Source organism: Mus caroli, unplaced genomic scaffold (assembly GCF_978045245.1).
Source record: "Mus caroli unplaced genomic scaffold, Mus_caroli_1 scaffold_2, whole genome shotgun sequence".
In the NCBI taxonomy this organism is placed as follows: domain Eukaryota; kingdom Metazoa; phylum Chordata; class Mammalia; order Rodentia; family Muridae; genus Mus; species Mus caroli.
The window spans coordinates 50,362,119-50,380,810 of record NW_028227257.1 but is presented as its reverse complement, the minus strand read 5'-3'; the positions used below and the strand labels follow the sequence as shown (position 1 = coordinate 50,380,810).

General features: G+C 50.8%; 1 protein-coding gene across 9 annotated transcripts in view; it reads left to right on the top strand.

Annotated features, from left to right (window-relative positions):
* Sirpa (signal regulatory protein alpha) overlaps positions 1-18,692 on the top strand; it is a 46,928-nt gene continuing 28,236 nt past the window's right edge. Inside the window, exons 1-4 of one of the 9 annotated variants that reach the window (XM_085834216.1) lie at positions 1-167; positions 879-969; positions 16,790-16,897; positions 17,560-17,913. In XM_085834216.1, coding sequence (XP_085690342.1) covers positions 888-969; positions 16,790-16,897; positions 17,560-17,913 — 544 coding nt within the window. In that variant the 5' untranslated portion in view covers positions 1-167; positions 879-887. Of the gene's footprint in view, positions 351-447; positions 970-16,789; positions 16,898-17,559; positions 17,914-18,692 lie in introns of those variants that run through there. The other 8 variants (XM_029473621.2, XM_029473619.2, XM_029473622.2 and 5 more) reach the window with 8 other exon arrangements.

Here is an 18,692-nt window from a genome sequence, read left to right as displayed (position 1 = left end):
CTAGGACTCACGCCCACCCGGAGGCCGACCTTCGGCTTTGGGACACACAAGCAGGGCCTCTCGGGGAGGGGCAGAAAGCAAACCTCCCCGCCCCCTCCACTCTCCACCCTTGCAAGCTCCCCTGCCGCGGGCAGCCTCTTGCCCACTGGAGACTAAGGACTGGCCGGGTGAGAGGCCGAGACCAGGGGGCGATCGGCCGCCACTTCCCCAGTCCACCTTAAGAGGACCAAGTAGCCAGCCCGCCGCGCCGACCTCAGAAAAACAAGTTTGCGCAAAGTGGTGCGCGGCCAGCCTCTGGGCAGAGGGAGCGGTGCTTCCACCGCCTGGCAGCCCTGCGCGCGGCGGCGCAGGTCCGAGCGGCTGGCGGGGACCCGCACGGGCAGAGCGGGCTCGCGCAGAGCCGAGGCGGGCGGCGCAGCTCGCGGGGCGCACTGGGGCGCGGGCGGGAAGGTGCGGGCGCGAGGCGGGGGCGCTCGGCCGGGCCGCCCTCGCGCTGGCCTCGCGACGGCTCCGCGCAGCCCGCACTCGCTCTGCGAGCTGTCCCCGCTCGCGCTTGCTCTCCGATCTCCGTCCCCGCTCCCTCTCCCTCTTCCTCTCCCCCTCTTTCCTTCTCCCTCGCTATCCGCTCCCCCGCCCCCGTGCCTCTGGCTCTGCGCCTGGCTCCCTCGGGTCCGCTCCCCTTTCCCGCCGGCCTGGCCCGGCGTCACGCTCCCGGAGTCTCCCCGCTCGGCGGCGTCTCATTGTGGGAGGGGGTCAGATCACCCCGCCGGGCGGTGGCGCTGGGGGGCAGCGGAGGGGGAGGGGCCTTAGTCGTTCGCCCGCGCCGCCCGCCCGCCTGCCGAGCGCGCTCACCGCCGCTCTCCCTCCTTGCTCTGCAGCCGCGGCCCATGGAGCCCGCCGGCCCGGCCCCTGGCCGCCTAGGGCCGCTGCTGCTCTGCCTGCTGCTCTCCGCGTCCTGTTTCTGTACAGGTAAGCACCCTCAGCTCCTACTGCCACCGTCCCCAAGCTGCGAGCTCAGGCCCCGCACACTGCCGCTAAGCTAATGTCGACAAATCCCTGTAACGGGGGTTACAGATGCAGAGTTGAGGCCCAGAGAGGGTCAGCCACTTGCCCAAGGTCACATAGCCTAGGCTAGAAGCCGGGATAGAACTCTTCTTATCCGGATCTGCCTTGTGGACTGCGACTGGGTAGCCCTGCGTTGGGCTGCGGGGTATAGGAATGAGTTGGTTTACCGTACCCTTTGCCAAACCTGAATGGGGAAGCAGACTGGCAATTGCTTTGGGCAATCGGGCTCCTAGTTTCCCCATATGCTCCCTTGCTAGACTTGATTGGAGAGAGGGTCGGGGCAGAGGTTGGGCGCGCTGTTGGGCTGTTGGGATGGGGGAAGAGAGAGCTTTCGCCCTAGTACCAGAGCAAGCAGGGTTAGTGTATGGAGGTGGAGACAGGAAGAGAGGCCGGAGTAATCCACGGACCCTTGGGAGACACAGTGGGTTTACCTGTGGTGGGCACAGCCCTCTCTGGATGGTCTCCTCCCCGCTACCCCCCTGCCTTCCTTAGGCAGGCTTCCAGTAGCTCCCTGCAGTTCCAGCATGTACCTGTGGCTCTGAGCTTGTCTTCTTTGTTGGCCTACATCAAACACCTGGCTGTCTCCAGCAGGAGGGCTCTGAAGGCCGGTTGGCCAAGGAGTGAGGTCACCATTCAGGAGAGCTGCATCTTAAAGGGGTTTTGCAAAAAATCTTGGGTCTCTTCTGGAAGTATATGAAGGCTAAAGACATAGCTGGGGAGGGACAGAAAGGACCCTTATTTCGTGTCTTCTTGGATTGGTGCTATGGACATAGGGGTCTCTGTACAACCTTCCTTTTGCAGGGAGGTAAATCCAGCCACAGCATGCCGTTCTTACCAACATTTGCCTAGAGCTTGGCACCTGATGGCAGTGTAGAAGGAAGAAGAGAGAGTCAGCCTCAGGAGAGAGGATAACAGGGTGGGAAAAGTGGGGTGTCTAGGAGTTCTCTCTGAGCTGCAGTGTTCAGGAACCCACTGGGTGCCCTCCACCAAGTGCTCCCACCCCATTCACAGTTTTCAGTTACCCTTGGGTCCTCTCAGAGCTGAATGATGAATTTCATCTCTCTCCTGTGAGTGGCTCTGAGGTCTGGTCTGCTTCCTCCTGCTTTACCAGTCCCTGCTCTACCCTGTCATGCTCCAGGGCTTGGGAATCTACAGGCATCTCTCCGAAGTACAGAACACTGGGCCCAGATTAATACCTAAATGTTGGCTCTAGACCTTTTTCTGACTAGGGTCCTGTGGCACAGTCCCTGGCAAACAAATAGTTAACAAGTGTTCAAACTAGCAGTCTGCCCTTCCTGGGTGGGGGTAGGGGTGGGGGTGGTGTGGAGGGGGTGGAGGTGGGGGCAGTGGGAAATGACAGCACCTTTCTTAAGAGCATATCTATCCCCCCTTCCCCACCCTCACCTATAAAATCAATCTATAAAATAATAAAGATTGGATCTTCCGTTCCAATCCACTCAGCATCAATGACTTGAAAAAGTGGGAGCGGTGGAGGGGCATAGATTAACTTCATAGTAAGTAAGCCTTGGGTGGTGAGAATGAGATTCTGGGGGAGGAAGGGATGGTGTATGGCCTTTGAGTGCCAGCCTCCCAGCAACCTGCGCATAGTCCCCTTGGGGCTCAGGATCAAACCTACATTTTTGCCCCAGGAGGTACTTCAGCCCCTAGTGGACTCAGCCTCCCTTGCCCAGGGCATGGAATTTACAGCACACAGAAGAAGTGGGACAGAAGGACAGACAGGTAGGAGGCAACTGTAGGTGGGACAGAAGGGCAGACAAGTAGAAGGCAGCTGTCCAGTTTTCTAGGAAAATGGATATGTTTAAGCAAGAACCCCAAGTATCGGCTTAGAAAAGACATCTTGGATTGAGTGACTACTGTCTCTGGCAGAACTGTCGTCCTGGGAGGTGTCATGTGATCGCTGGGCTTCACAAGATCACTGCTTGGGTGAAGGGAGCTGGTCATGTGAATTATTGCCTCCGGGAGGCAGGAGAGGAAGTTTCTAAAGATTGCACTCGACAAATGATGCCAAAGGAAAATTCTAAAAAGATTCTGGTGAAGTCACCACCGTGGGTTCTTGCAGACTGTGTAGGGGCTGACCCTGCTATTCTGAACGAATGAGATGGTGGCAGGCTTCACAGTCAACTACAGGATGCTTTCCTGGCCCTGGCTGGGCCTGAGCCCTGGGATGGACTGCTTTGCCCTAGTAGGCTGTATCTGTGGGAAGTTGAGGTTCCAGCTTAGAAGAGCAGTGAGCCCCTCCAGGGAGCCCTGTGACCCTTGGGTAGACAGTAGCATACTGACAGCGCCTCTGTGCTTTCCTAAGCACTATAGCTGACCTCACTTCCTCTTTCGTAGGAAAAAAGGGGGTGGGATGGGTGTTATCTGGTATGTCTAAGGTCCAGAGGCTTTTAGAAGGCCCATTGAAGGCTCAGTGTTCTCTGGGTGCTTTGTGGCCATTAATCATCCCTGTCTCCATCCCATGGGGGACACGAGCTGATTTTAAGAGGTCCCCACTGAGCCGGGCGTGGTGGCGCACACCTTTAATCCCAGCACTTGGGAGGCAGAGGCAGGTAAATTTCTGAGTTCGAGGCCAGCCTGGTCTACAGAGTGAGTTCCAGGATAGCCAGGGCTACACAGAGAAACCCTGTCTGGAAAAAAAACAAACAAACAAAAAACCAAAAAACCCAAAAAAAACAAAAAAACAAAAAAATAGAAGAAGAAGAAGTCCTGACTGTGTGTTGAGAAAGGGAGAAGAACCCGTGTTTATTGAGTAGGCCCAGTGCTTTGCCTGCAGTCTCATTTACCAGCAGTATGCTGTTTGGCTCTTACTAGCGATGTTCAGATGAGGAAAACTGAGTCCAAAACTTGTCCCAGGAGTAAGGAACCGGAATTCTGGATCCAGCTTCTGGTTAGAGGAGTGAGTGACTTAGGCGTATGCAGCCCACATTGTTGGGGTGAGAAGAGCCACCTGAGGCTTAGTTGAAGAGCTACAGGAAGGTTCCTGTAAGCAAAAGCTTTTGGTCAGGTTTTCCCGAAGCCCACTGAGTGAGGAACTGGTAGCCTCTTGGCTTCATGGGGAGCGATGTGGTTTGAACAAGAGGCCCCATCTGGGCTGGTGAGCTCTGGATTCCCTAGCACTGGAACGTTCCTCCCTGCATCTTGCCCTTTGCAACAGATGGAGAACAGTGGGCGAAAGGAAGGGAGTCTAAAAGTGCCGAGTGGATCCCACACGCACCACCTCGCTACTTGCAGAGCCTGCGTGTGACAGCGTGTGACAGGTTATTTCTTATTTGTCATCATGAGCTGATGGAAGAGGACCCTCCTTAACTGTGTTCAGACTCCTGGCTGTGGACACAGCTCTGACTATATCATCATGTCACACCCCAGCTCAAAACCAGTGATGCCTTGGACCAAGTTTCCTTAAAAAAAAAAAAAAAAAAAGAATAGCAGGGCCTGGGTGTCCCCCGTCAGACCTCAGTTACATGTTTTCCAACAAACATACATGTTCATATGCTATGAGGTAACAGGGCTTCTTCACTGCAGACTGAAGCCTGGTTGGCCACTCATACACCAAGAAGTCCAGGGAAATTCTATGTGGGAGACCCCCCAAGCTGTTCCAGTGTGTTATGAACAAGAGGCATTTGATTTATGCTATGTCTGTTAATATGCAAGCTAACCCAGTTTGGCTCTTGGACAAATCCATGCCCCCAGCTAGCCTCTTATCTCTCCACTTTTGCTCCTGCTGTTCCACCAAGATGACCTTTCCTGTACTTCCTTGCTTCCCTTTGTCTGAATCCCCATCCCTCCAGGTTTCCTTCCCATACCTCCTGCTCAGGGGGGCTAATTCCTCTGACCCTCTCCCACGGTTTTATCTGTTCCTCTTTGAGGCTGCTTGTTACTTCTCCTTTGTTTTGTGACTGTGTGCACTGCATGTTTACCTCTCAGATCTGCTTCTGCAGCCTCACTGACGATTAGCCTCACCATGTACACACAACAGTGCCAGGACCCCCTGGGAGGGAGGTCTGGTTCTGCCACCTACTTGAACAATTTGCTGAACTTCCCTGGGTCTCCTTTTTTTTTCCCCTCATCTATAAACCAGAGATGTCATTAACAGCTCTTTCTCAAGGAGTAAGTCAATTAATGCAAATTGAGATGATGTTTGGAGCATGCCTGGTATCTGTAAGCTATCACGCAATCACTGCCTTATGCTTTGTGACTTGCTCATCCTGGTACCTGTTAGCTATCATGCTGTCATTGTTTTATATTGTTGGTCTTGCTCATATCTCGAACTGGAATGAACTTTTGCAAAGCAGCCAACCTAGCACAGCTCCAGCACATAGTGGGCACTCAGAAAACGAGGACCATGGGTAACTAACTACATGCCAGTGTGGCTCAGAGAGTTCCCTTCTCCTGAAGCTTTCTCCTGGGGGATGGACAGGTTGTGAGGAAACCAGCTCTGCGATCTAATTGCCTTGTTAGTGCCAATGAGCTGTGGACCCAGCCTGACTCTAGGTGTCTCCCTCTGGACTCACACACACATCTGAAATTGTGGCTTCGCAGCCCTGGAAAGCTGGAGGGGCTTGGGAGATAGCTGCTCACTGTGCAGCGGGGTAGAGGGCTTAGCACAGGTCTCCAGATCCAAATTCAGGTCGGGTCAGGCCATGGAGGGAGGTGCCAGACCTCCTACGATACGTGGGGACACTTTTAAAACGGGGCTGGACATTTCTACCGTGAAAGCCAGAGTTCTGACAGGATCCTGAGCTCTGTGAGAAAGTGCTAAAAATAATCATCACAATCCTGGCCTCCGAGCAACTGTGTGTGATCCTAGTGGGTCTCAGAGCTACCCTGGAGTATGCACCATTGATGATTGATCATCTAACCCCCTTGACCAGTGAGGGGATGATGGCTCAGCAAGGTGTCTACATCGGATGGCCACCCAGATCAATCAACCTGAGCTTCAAAGCCTGGGCTTTAGATGTCTCCTTACTTTGCTTGACAAGTAGGGAGGCTGAAGACCAGGGCTTTTGGCACCCTGCTCTCTTGGGACCTCTCTTATCTAGTGTTTATCGATCGGTGTATCCTCCAGAAGATGAGGACAGCAGATGTTTCCAAGATGCGCTCCCATCCACATGCTGGAGAGGGTCTGTTACGCTGGCTGATGCTGTTTAACTGCTCACATGGGCTTCCTGGAACCCTGGCAGGATGGGTCTTCCCTGCCGAGTGGCTTGCCAAGCTTTTAGTCCAGGAAGATGTGGACCAGCAGAGGCAGAGATGGAGAACATACAGCCTGGTCTTCTGTGCCAGCAGGGTTTTCTAGCACATCCGTTTGGGTCTCCAAAGCTGCAGATCAGATCAGAAGCTGGGAGTATACAGTGCTGGGGTTGGGGGAGATTGGATGCTGGAGTGAACAGCTGGGGGACATGGCTAGAATAGGTGATGGCCATGCCAGGACTATAGAGCCATTGGCCCCATCTCTAAGCCAACCGTCAATGTCTTCTAGAACTGGGAGCATAAGGTTGCAGAGAATGCTCTGTGTACCTGTGCTTGGCACAGAACACATGGTGTCTTCCCATATTCTTCCACTTTTGGAAACTTCAGACATGTGCAGAGTGAGAAGGACTGATGAGTGACCCAAGCCTTCATACTGAGGGGCTTTCTGCCATTCTTGTTTCTCAGACTAACTGGGTGATAGGAGCTGGCACAAGGAGCCTTGCACAGTGAACATTAGACACAGCCATTCCTCGTGGATGCTTAGATTGCATGTCTTCCTTTGGATCGTTATCTGACCCTCACAGAGAGCCAAAAAGCATACATTTTACCCATTTTATAGGTGAGGAGACCGAGGCTCCTGAAAACCACCCTGGGCTTTTCCCAAGCCACCCAGCCGTAGAGAATTAAGTCTAGAACCGAAGCCAGGGTCTGTCTGCTCTTGCCTGCTGTGCTGTCAATATTAAGGTCATTCTAATTATAAATATTTGTGCAGTGATTTTGAACGTTGATAGATGCCAGTAGATCTAACGGCTGCTGTGTGTGTTGGGTACCTGGAGATAGAACTGTGAACAAGGTGGGCACATCCCCTGCTCTTATGGAGCTGACATTCTAACGAGGAAGCAAAAACAAACTCATGTCAGCAAATGATGGGTTGTCTCCAGGCCGTTTCTTCCTATGCTCAGTTTAATTCTTTCTGCCCTGAATCCTCCAACTAGGATATAGGCTGTGTGAGGGTAGACACAGTGACCTGGGCCTCCTGGGACCTTAGCCCAGGAGCCCACCCACAGTGGGCAGGTTAATCTACGTTAGTGGAATAGCAGAATAGCATGGATAGGAAAAACCTCCTTTTTTTAATGTTCTTTTTTTAATTGGGTATTTATTTCATTTACATTTCCAATGCTATCCCAAAAGTTCCCCACATGCTCCCCCACCCACGAAAACCTCCTTTTAAAGAGAAGGTTTAAAGATGGTGTTGCACAGGCAAAGACGGTTTCCCCAACTACCACCAAGTCTCTCCTCCAGGGCTCAGACCATGACTGCTACAGATCTCTTCCAACGTGCTGAGATCCCAGGAAGCCCATGCCAGTGCAGAGGAGTAGCCCCAGAACTTGGGATTAGATTCCACTGAACACACCCTCCCACTGCAGACTCCATGGTGGCAGTGACCTTGCTGGTGCTGCCATGACGGTGTGGCACAGAAAGAACTGAGCATTTCATGGGCCAGATGTGGTTAGGAGGACCCCATTCCTGTCTGACTTCCAACTAGGCATTCTGTTAGTAGATCTGTCAAGGAGTAGTGAGAATGGACAGAAAGGGTGAGGGAGGACCTGCAACCACCCTGTGGCCTGGACCATGTTTTTGTTCTCCCTGTTCCTATGGTACTCCGGAGTTGGGTGAGGCTCCATATTTGAGGCCTGCCCTGCTTTGTTCAGCTTTGGTGGTCTTCAGGTGCCTTTGTGGCCCTGTTATATGATAGCCTCGTCATGTGCTTTGGGGCTCCAAAGGGCAGGTAGGGTCCCCACCCCCACCCCTCCACCTCCACTGAGCCTCAGTTTTCCCTCTGAAGGTAAACTGAAGGCTTCAACAGGTCTCTCCAGTGGTGGCTCCCTGGCCAGCTTCTTTGGCACAGGAGACCCTGCACCAAACACCTCTGTGCATTCATCCCTGCCTGACAGAGGGCCACATGTCTCCTTTCCTGCTCTGTGCACAGGCTTCCCTGTCTGCAGTCTGGAAGCTATTCTCACTCTTCTCTCCTGCAGAGGCTGCAAAGGGTTAAGGGAACTACTAGCTGAGCTGGAAAAGCTCTATGAAAGGAATCAGTGAATCACATCAGCTTAGCTGGGGAGAAATCCCATCCGGAGAGCGGAGAGCGTCTTGTGCTGGCTCAGTGCATGGTAACCACGGTAGATGATGTTTAATAGGTGTGTGTTGCTTTTAGAGAGGCCTTTAGTCTGACCAGGGAAATGCGTGCATATCTTTGGCGGCCCAAGAATGTAGAAGCCTGAGTTGAAGGCTGCATCTTGAGAGAAGGACCAATGGTTGTGCCAGCTCCCAGGCTTGAGGGCCCCATGCCCTCACATGGAGGAAAGACTGGTAGCAGCAGCTGTCATCTTGTGGGGCCTTCTAGTCTGTCCATTGCCCTAGGAAGGCATGCCAGGCAGCACCGTGCTTGTTTCAGAGCAAGTCAGGACTGGAATCTGGGAAGAGGCCAATGGGTTCCTGACCTCCACCCTCACTCCTGTGTAGGAAGAAGTCTCTTAAGTTGCTGAGACATTACTCCAGTGAATGTGGCAGTAGTCACTTCAACCTCTCTCAGATACTTCTGGTTCCCAGAGGTCCATGACAGTTCAAAGGGCCCTCACAGTACACAGGTGTTTGCAGTTACTGTGTCCTCACCCCTGCCCCTGGGCAAACCACTGGGCAAGCCATGTGCATTGCTTTGTCACCTCCAAGTTTTGTGTGACCCCGTTGCTGCTCATCCACAGCGTGTGCATTCTGCAGTGTGTGTTTGTTTGTTTGTTTTTAATGTATGTTAAGGCAGAGAGAGTCTGTAGCCCTCCATCTTACCCCAAGCTGAAGGACACAGCCATCACTTCGCTCCTTCACCTTTAAACACCTGGATACATGGGAGTCACTGCCTTCACTGAGCACTTGTTGTCCTGGTGCTAAGTTCCCTAAGTGTGCTGTCCCCTTCCATCTGTGGCCTAAACCTAGAATCAACACCATCCTCATTCACAGAGGAGAAGCCAGAGGTCCACAGTGGTTAGGATGCTAACTGGATTCTTATGGGTAGGAGGATGAGAATCCAAACCAAAACATAACTTTTAGCAAATGCCAGATACTGCTCTAAGTCTGAGAAGTGAAACAGTCTCCGCTCTCGAAGTGCTTACAAGTCTGAGGTAGAGAATCGGACACTAAGAACGTTAAATAAATGTGCAGTGTGTTAAGTAATAGATGATACTTAGAAAAATCAGCAGGGCAAAGCATGGAGTGTACCGTTTTATGCAGGAGGCAGGGAAAGTGCCAAATAGACCTGATCGAGGGGACAAGCCATGTTTGTAGACATCGAAGGAATGAGAAATGGACAGAGGCTCTGCGGTGATCAGAGAGTCTGGTCTGATTGCAAAAGAGCAAGGACCTGGGATCCTGGAGGCCACTGTAAGGGTCCTGATGGTGCCCTCAGCAGAGAGCAAAGGGGAGATGCCCCTGATTCAGGTCTAGAGGCTGCCTTGAGCATGACTTGTTGAGAGATGAAGTAGAGACAGGAAAGTCACTGGGTGGACATGGCCAGATGGTGCAGAAGGAGCTACCACCCACCCAAAAACATCAGAGTCAGAGACAGGAGGCCTGGTCAACAGGAAAGGCTTCCAATTTATCTCCACTGCAGTGGGGCGGGGTGAGAGGAAGGCAGAGTCCATCCATAACTAGAGACTTGAGCCAGCAGGATTAGCTAATGGGTGGAGCATGCAGCCTGGGAGGGAGGGTTGAGCAACCATGTGGTTCTCCACTCTGCTCTCCACCACCCAGCATGTGGTTTTGAGTAGAAACAGGACAGGATCCCTGCTTACAGATGAGGAAAGCTGCTTGGCCAAGTCACTGTTCTGGGGACAAGATACCCAGGCCTCTAGCCCCAAGCCAGAGCTTGCCACTGTCTGGATATCTTAGGAGTCTGCTGTTTCTCACAGAGGCCACCAGGGATGTGGCACAGTGCCCAGTCCTCAGAGATGCCCGCAGTGGAGATAATTTGGAAGCCTTTCCTGTTGACCAGGCCTCCTGTCTCTGACTCTGATGTTTTTGGGTGGGTGGTAGCTCCTTCTGCACCATCTGGCTATGTCCACCCAGTAGTCTGTCCAGCGGTGTCAGCAGAGCATCCAGTGGTGGTCTGTACCCCAGTTGTGTACAGGAAGCCATCCTCCAGGATTCTGGGTTGACCCAGCTCCAGGTCAACCCTGTCCCAGTTTGCTGGGGTCCCAAAGACTCTGCTCTGGTCCCAGACGGAAAGGCCCTTGCCTCTCCTCCGCATCTTTACCCATGTGGCTTCTCCTGGATAGCCTCTTGTTACCTCACCTCCGTCAACCTGGGTCAGAGGCTGCCACCTCTAGGAGGTCTTCCTGGATTCAGCCCTTTCTAAGACCCCCCCTCCCCACCCAAGCATCCTTTCATGGCATCTCTTACTGATGTATAGTCATTGCTTGTGTCCAGGATACTTCCAGAGTAAGGCATTGAAGGATAGGCCCATCTTCCTCATTTTCCCGTGGCATCTAGGACAGGCCCTGCCAGTAGAGGAAGCTTTGTAAGCGGGAATAGATGAATCACTGGGAGGAAAACCACTGATCAGCCACTGATCAGCCACAGCTGCCAGAGCCCTAAGCTCCCAGCTTTGGAGTCCACGCAACTGTATGCTGGGGCAGCCCCCTCTAGAATCCAACACCGACGGCCTCCTGTCCCTGCGGGCCACAGAGCACAAGTACTCCCAGATGATTAGTACCTCCTGCCCAGGGCAGGAACTTAGGCTGAGCACTGTGCAGATGTTACCCACTGGGAGTTGCTACTGCTCACGACAGAACCCCTCCTGTTTCCCTCCCCCGACTTCCCTCTGTGAAGAATCTCATTTCACAGCTTCATCCGAGCTAGGCATGATCCCAACTTGCTACACTGGTAAACATGAGTACATGGGTACATAGTATGTTCATAAACAGCGACCCCTAGGTGCCTCCCTGCACATGTGCAGAACACACACACACACACACACCCCTACCTGCGCAGTGCCCACCTGCACACGCACATGCGCACACACGCCTGTGCACACACGATACACATAGGCTTTTTGTAGATGCCCTCCCACTGTTCACACTTTCACCCTCAGACATCCCTCCGCAGACTACCCACAGTTCAGAAAATCTCTTCCTGTGGTTCACATCACCATGTTTTGTTTGCTCTCTACCTGTTCCCATTTGAACACACTGTGGTGTCCACTAATATGTCTCTACACACATACATCAAATTTTACACATGGCAGCCTGCTGCGTTCCTACCCAGAACCCTATGTACAGACCCAGTAAATGAGTGGATGTTTGTGCTCTGCACACTTACGTATACATACGTGTATCTGCCCTCAATGTATATATGTACTCTTCTATGTATACTTATCATGCTTGCTGTGATATGATGTGAAATCTTGTTTCTGTGTGTGTGTGTTGCATATGCACACACATGTGTGGTGCTAGGCACTAATTCGGGGCTGTAAGCATGCTGTGAAGCACTCTAGCACAGCCCCAACCCTTCTTATGCCATTGCTGGCACCAGGGGCTTTTCTACCCTGCTACCAAGTCGCAGCAGAAGGTATGGGCAATAGTATTAGTGAAACATATGTTGATTAAGTTTGCATTGTAGAGTATCTGAGAGCAACATAAAAGGAGGAAAAATTGTTTTAGCTAGTGGTGTCAGAGACTGGGTCTATGGTCACTCAGCCCCGTGCACTTGGCAGAGCAGCATGGCAGTGGGTATGTATGACCAAGGAAGTGCTGCTGATAGATGGAAAACAAAGGAACACTGCTCTTGACTGGTTCTGTCCACCACCCCTTTTCCTTTAGAGTCCCTAGCCCGGAGGGTAGTGCCACCCGAATCCATGGGCTTGCTCCTTGGTGATTCCTGTCTGGAAATGTCCTCATATGCACACCTGAAGGTCTGTCTTCCAGCTCGTCCAGTTGGTTCTAAATCTAATCAAGTTGACAGTGACAGTGAACTGCTGCAAAGTGCTAGAGGGCAGGCAAGGAAGCACAGGTGACATAGTGACCCAATGGAGGGGTGGCCTGCTGCTGTGGTGGTGGCTAGGGCGGGGTGGCCTGCTGCTGTGCTGAGGGTTAGGGTTATTGGGGTTCTTGGGATAAGGAGCTCTGGACTGTTGCTATGGTTTCTTCCGGGGATGAGGCTTTGGGAGATCTCACATCCTGGGTCACTAGGCCCCGCCTTCCTCCTCAGCTTCATTTCTGAATTGAGTTGGTTTTCTCATTAGGAAGAGCACAGTCTCTTTTTCTTTCCCTTCTTAGAAGATTGTTTTATTTTTTCTTCATCTTCAAGGCCTCATCTGAATATTGCTGTTTTAAAAAGTGAAATATGTTTTCTAAGCCCATTAGTCAGGTCTCAGCCCACCTTACTGCATAGGTTGGTAGCATTTAGCACACTGGTTAAGCCTTTGACACTTTGGCCAGTAGAAGAAAAAAAAAGATTCCAGTTGACAGGACAGGGGTCGCTGGAAGTGGGTGGGGCAGAACATGTAATCAGAGTAGCCAGCTAGAGAGCTGTTTTGTCCTTCGTTCCTGCTGAATGCTGTCACGTGACTCCTTCACAGTCTGACTTCATAACTAGTGTGCCAGAGACACAGCCACGTAGCCCTCGGTCCATGGGGATCCCATGATTCATCACTGCCTTCCACAGCAACAAACACACAGGGTAGTTACCCCTCCCTAGAAACACACTCATGTTCTCCTCATTTGCATCTTTCCCTAAAGCATCACACATTAGTTACAAAAAGAAAGGCTACTGTGTTCAACGTAGTACTTACTAGAAAGTGATAAGCGAGTGGCTCTCCAGCCCACCCTGCTCACTCCGGCTGCACTTGGAGCCCTGGCTCACAGAGATGCCGATCTTACTGATCCAGGCCGGTTCCTCTAGACAAGCGGCTGCTTGGTCCACCAGCGGATGTGTGTTAAGCATCTGCTCTGTCAGAAGCGCAGTTATCAGGAGCCCCAGTCACAGTGATAATGAGCCGAACCGTCTAGGAGAAGTCATTCAAAAAGTAGACGTGTATGGAACGTGCATGTTACGTGTATAGTTTTCTTTCAGAAGGAGACACTGTGTGTATTCTTTTGGACTTGTGGCACCAGAGCTTGGTCTCACATCTGCTGGGCAGTACTCTTTCAGAGTTAGGCCCTCCCACATCACTCAACCTAGAAAACCTGAAATTTATCCAAGGTAGAAATTAAAAAAGAAAAGGCGGCTTTATCAGTTTTTAGAGCCGTAGTCTAAGACAGTGGTATACTTAACAGTTACTCTTTATAGAGCCACAATCACACAGAAAATGCTGGCTTCTTAGACTCTCATTTCACACAGGAGCAACAAATAGGCAGTACAAACCGGAAGTGAACCCCACAGAAATCATCACTCACAAGGAACCTTAAGTTTTTAATAACCTACACCCCTTGAACCTCAAGGTTCGAGATCCAACCAAATGTCACTTGTTAACCCCGACGGTCGGCATAGTTCTGTTGTGATTCTGCAATCTTTCAGGACTGAGCTTTTAGCTCTCAGATGGCTTTACAGTAGGATCAGATGGTCCCTTTCCTTGGATGTGACCCCCTGAGGTTTCCACTGTTCCAGTAATGCCTGAGTGAATGCGAAGTGTTTGCACGTTCCTTAGTTATCAGAAGGTGTGATTTTATGTTGTTTTTATTCTCTTATTTTAACTATAGCACATCAAAGTGTTGCCTGCATTTATCTTTGATAGTATCATGTGAGCCTTTTTTTTTTTAAAGATTTGATTTTAAATTATGTGTATATGAGGTAAGGGTGTGTGTATGGGAGTGCAGGTTCCACACGGAGGCATCAGGTTCCCCTAGAGTTGAAAGTGATTGTGAGCCTCCACGTGGGTGCTAGGAACCAAAGCAGATCCTCTGAAAGACCGGTGCCTACCCAACCTCTGAGCCATCTCTAGCCCCAATATTATTATTTAGTTTTCAGACTTTTTGTTTCTTTCAAATGCTTTACAATAGGTTGTTTGTTTTTACATAGCCACCATTGCTATTTTAAATAGAGCTATGAAAAATGTTCACATCATCACAGTGATTATCTATATAATTCACCTGTGGGGTAAGGGGACATCCATTTCCTCATCCCAGTCATTTGCCCTTTGGGTTGTTGCCCACATTTTCAGGGTCCATGGAGGAGACCTACCTGTATCTGTGATTGGGCCCTGAGGAAGTGACTAGCACGTGATGCTGGTCCACCCTGCGAACCGTTCCCCACCACCTTGATCAGCAATGACGCCTATGGGGATGCTGTCTGGTTTAGGCCCCCAGAAAGGCTGTGCTCTCTGCCAGGAGGCCAAAAGGAGCAGGGAATGGTTTCATTGGCAGTGCTAGTGTGCTGCCCTGGGCTTGGCCCACAGGAGTAATTTTAACAACTTTGGCTCACAGAACTGAGCCTGCAGAGCAAAAGAAAAGCAAGCAAGCAGGCAAAAATAAGAGAAAAAGGAAAAAAAAAGAAAAAGAAAAGGAAAACCAAAAATAAAAAAAAACTGTTGAAAAATACACATGGAGATTAAAATAATGTTTGACACTTACATCACACTTTTAAAATTCTTCAAACGCTTTAGAAACACTAGCTAATTAATTAAGCTGCCTAAATCTGCTTGCAGTTGGTTGAGATCTCCAGAGGAGCTAAAAAAAAGAAGGGGGGTTAAGGGGAGGAGCCAGCCCTCCCCAGCCCCAGATTTTATTGTCACCTGCCTGGCATGTGATTACAGGCCTCTGGCTGCACCACAAGAATAGCCCTGCTCCAACTTGTCAGCGCCCAATTCCCAAGCTCCCGTGAGCGAGCGCAGCTCCTTCATCAACTGCTGACTCACAGTTGTGCGCCGTTGAGGATGGAGATAATAATAACTGAGCACCAGCTCCTGGGTAGCCACGGATGTGAGCACCACTGAACGGATGAAGGAAGAGGCTCAGGGTGTTGCTAGGGTCACGGTGCAAATAAAACCTGTTCTTTCTCACTTCATCAATGTGTTCTTTCAGCATAGATGTGGTTTGGGGAAAGGGTCCTCCTAGCTAGGTTGGAAATCACAGAGATCTGCATACTTCTATTGGGGACACAGTATATACTGGGCAGAAGGCAAGAAGCAGTTCTTAGTGGATCTACCACCCTAACAGTGGGGAAAATAGCAGTTGACGGCAAATCGGATATATAAAGGATACAGCAATGTGATGCTAAGTTTTAGAACTAGAGTTACCAGCAAGTATCTAGCAGGTGCTTATGCATAGCTTTGGAGCAATCTTCATGACAAAGCAGAGGGTACACACCAGTTCCCTGCTTATGTCTGATTGAATGGGAATCCACTTATGAATGCTGAGCTGGCAAAGGGGCCCCTTTCTCTCCCAGGCCTGCGCACATGGTGGTTCCAGTCCAACCGGTCTCACATGGTTAACTGTACACCCACTGGAATATTCATGGCTCCCTGCTATTGGCAGTAGCTGGTGATGTCACTGATGCTCTTGGGAGACTTCCTGTCTCATCAAGCCTGTTGCCTCCTTGTGTCTGTCACTTGCCAGGCCACCAGCCCTATCCTTTCTAGGTTGACTGATGCTGGCTGAGCCCCTGTTTCCACAGATCTCATTTCTTTCCCTGTAGAGTGAGAGTCAGGTTGTAACCAGGCTGGTACTTGCAGGCTCAGCTCACATCTGCCATGAAAATTGGATCTCAAGGCAAGCCCTGGCTGGGGAAGAAGGAGAGGCAGGACAGTGAGCAACTGATGACAGGCCCATCCCAGGGCTCTGAGTGCCTGCAGTGACAGCAGAGCTGATCCATGGACCTCCCTGCCTTAGGCTCTCTCCCCTTGACAGTGCAGCAAGACCAGGCTGTTGATCTATAGGCAAACACACAGTGTCTCTTTTACTCTGCCAACACAAGAGGGGCTACCCAAGGATCCTTCTACAGCCCTGTCTAATAGACAGAGTCACATTAGAAGCCGGTGGGGATCCCAGCTGCGGACCAAGATCACCTGACTCACTGTTGCAGTCTGCCACTCTTGCTATCTTCGTCCTCCCTCTCCTGTCCTCCCGTCTGGGCCACTGTGTCTCTAATGTCTATGTGTCTGACTGCTCATGTTCTACATCCATAAGTTCAGCAAACCATTGTTCAGGAAGGTAGTTAGGCCACTGTGCTTGGGTGGCAAGGACTTTAATCCATTGGATCATCCCTAGATGCTGCTTTTTAAAAATTACTTATTTTACTTTAATTATGTATATCTATTGGTATATGCATATGTGGGGGTGCTTGTGAAGGCTAGAAGCCCCTGGATCCCCTGCACTTGGACTTACAGACCACATGATATAAGTGCTGGGTATCGATCCTGGGTCCTCTGGAAGATCAGCCAGTGCTCTTAACCGCTGGCCATTTCTCCAGCCCAGATGCTGCTTTTTAACTCACCAACTTCAGTTTGTTTGTTTGTTTGTATTAGAAGTACATCAAGATGGGCTCATGCTACACATTTCACAGAAACTAAGGCCAAGGACCATCAAAAGCCCTGTCCATGCTAAAGCCACAACTCTGCAGCATTTGGCAAAGGGTGAGCACCTGGGCCTACTGATGACTCCATGTGATGCAGGCTTATGCTACCAAGCCACAGCCTTATGCTAAGACCCGGGTTCTCACCTCTCCTACCACAGACTGCTGAGACCCGCTGCTCTGCTCGGGTCTACACAATCTCCCTCTTTGAAAAGTACCACACATCCTGGGGTCTCCTCCATCTGCATCTCTGCTGGGTTTGTTCCCTCTGTGGGGAATTCAAGCTCCCATTATAACTGACAAATTCAGGCCTGGCGTGGTGGCACACGCCTTTAATCCCAGCACTCGGGAGACAGAGGCAGGTGGATTTCTGAGTTCGAAGCCAGCCTGGTCTACAGAGTGAGTTCCAGGACAGCCAGGGCTACACAGAGAAACCCTGTCTCGAAAAACCAAAATAAATAAATAAATAAATAACTGACAAATTCAGCTCAGACATGACACTTCTCCAAAGGGCTTAGGCACTCTACTATGCTAAGCTATGTGGCTTAGCACTCTGTGCTTTAGTTTTCTTATTAGTCTTGAGGCTCATGTGGGGAATAACACATGCTGAACATTGTGCTGAACTCAATAGCATTGTGTGTGCTCAATCAGTGAAAAATCATTGATAAACCTGAGCCTGCAGGATCCCTTAAGGTTAGTCATGGCTGCCATCTTTCTTTCCAGGAGTCACGGGGAAAGAACTGAAGGTGATTCAGCCTGAGAAATCAGTGTCTGTTGCTGCTGGGGATTCGACCGTTCTGAACTGCACTGTGACCTCCTTGTTGCCAGTGGGACCCATTAGGTGGTACAAAGGAGTTGGGCAAAGCCAGCTGTTGATCTACAGTTTCACAGGAGAACACTTTTCTCGAGTTACAAATGTTTCAGATACTACTAAGAGAAGTAACTTGGACTTTTCCATCCGTATCAGTAATGTCACCCCAGCAGATGCCGGTACCTACTACTGTGTGAAGTTCCAGAGAGAATCAGCGTCTGACACAAAAATACAATCTGGAGGGGGAACAGAGGTCTATGTACTCGGTAAGTAAGCCTGTGCCTTCTTCATACCCTGATATGTAGCATCAGGTCAGAGAATAACATCTTGGATCTGGTGAGTGTGGCTCACAGCAGGTACAATGGGAGGTCAGGTTCATGATCTAAGCTCAACCTTCAACAGATCAGAGAAGCTGAGGCCAGGTGTTAGCTCAAGGTTCCAGTGCTAGCAGGTAAGAGGGCATCTGCACCCTCATCTGCCCACCCCACAGCCCTCTCTTCCTTGCCCATGGTTCAAGTACCAGCGAATACCAGAATGCAGATCCCGGCAGGCTCCTTGCTGCCCAGGCATTAAGCATCCTCACAGGTGAGCCCAGGACACAGGAGATGCTGAGAAAGTTCTGAGCCTCTAGGAAACCCAGACTCTCCACCATCACTTTCACAGAGACTCAGGATGCCCCCTCCATTCAGAACCCGGGGCCTGTCAGTGACTGGGAAAGCTCTCCCAAATGCTAGGCAGGACACAAAGCACCCCTCCATTATGTGAATGCCTCCATTTTACTCTAGCCTCTAGAAATTCCACAATTTATTATAGTCTTCTGTTGGTAGAGAATTCAGTTCTTCCAAACTGTGGACTTTTACAATAGTGCCGCACTGGATGCTCATCCCACTTGTCTAGGACAGAGACACCCACTGTGCAAGGCTTACATCACATAGCTGTGTTCGTTTTAATTTGTATAGATGGTAGTAGTTTTCCCTCCAGGCAGCAATCGAGTCTCCTTGTCACCTCTGCACAGAAGCAGGGCAGGTAGCTTATCCTGATATGA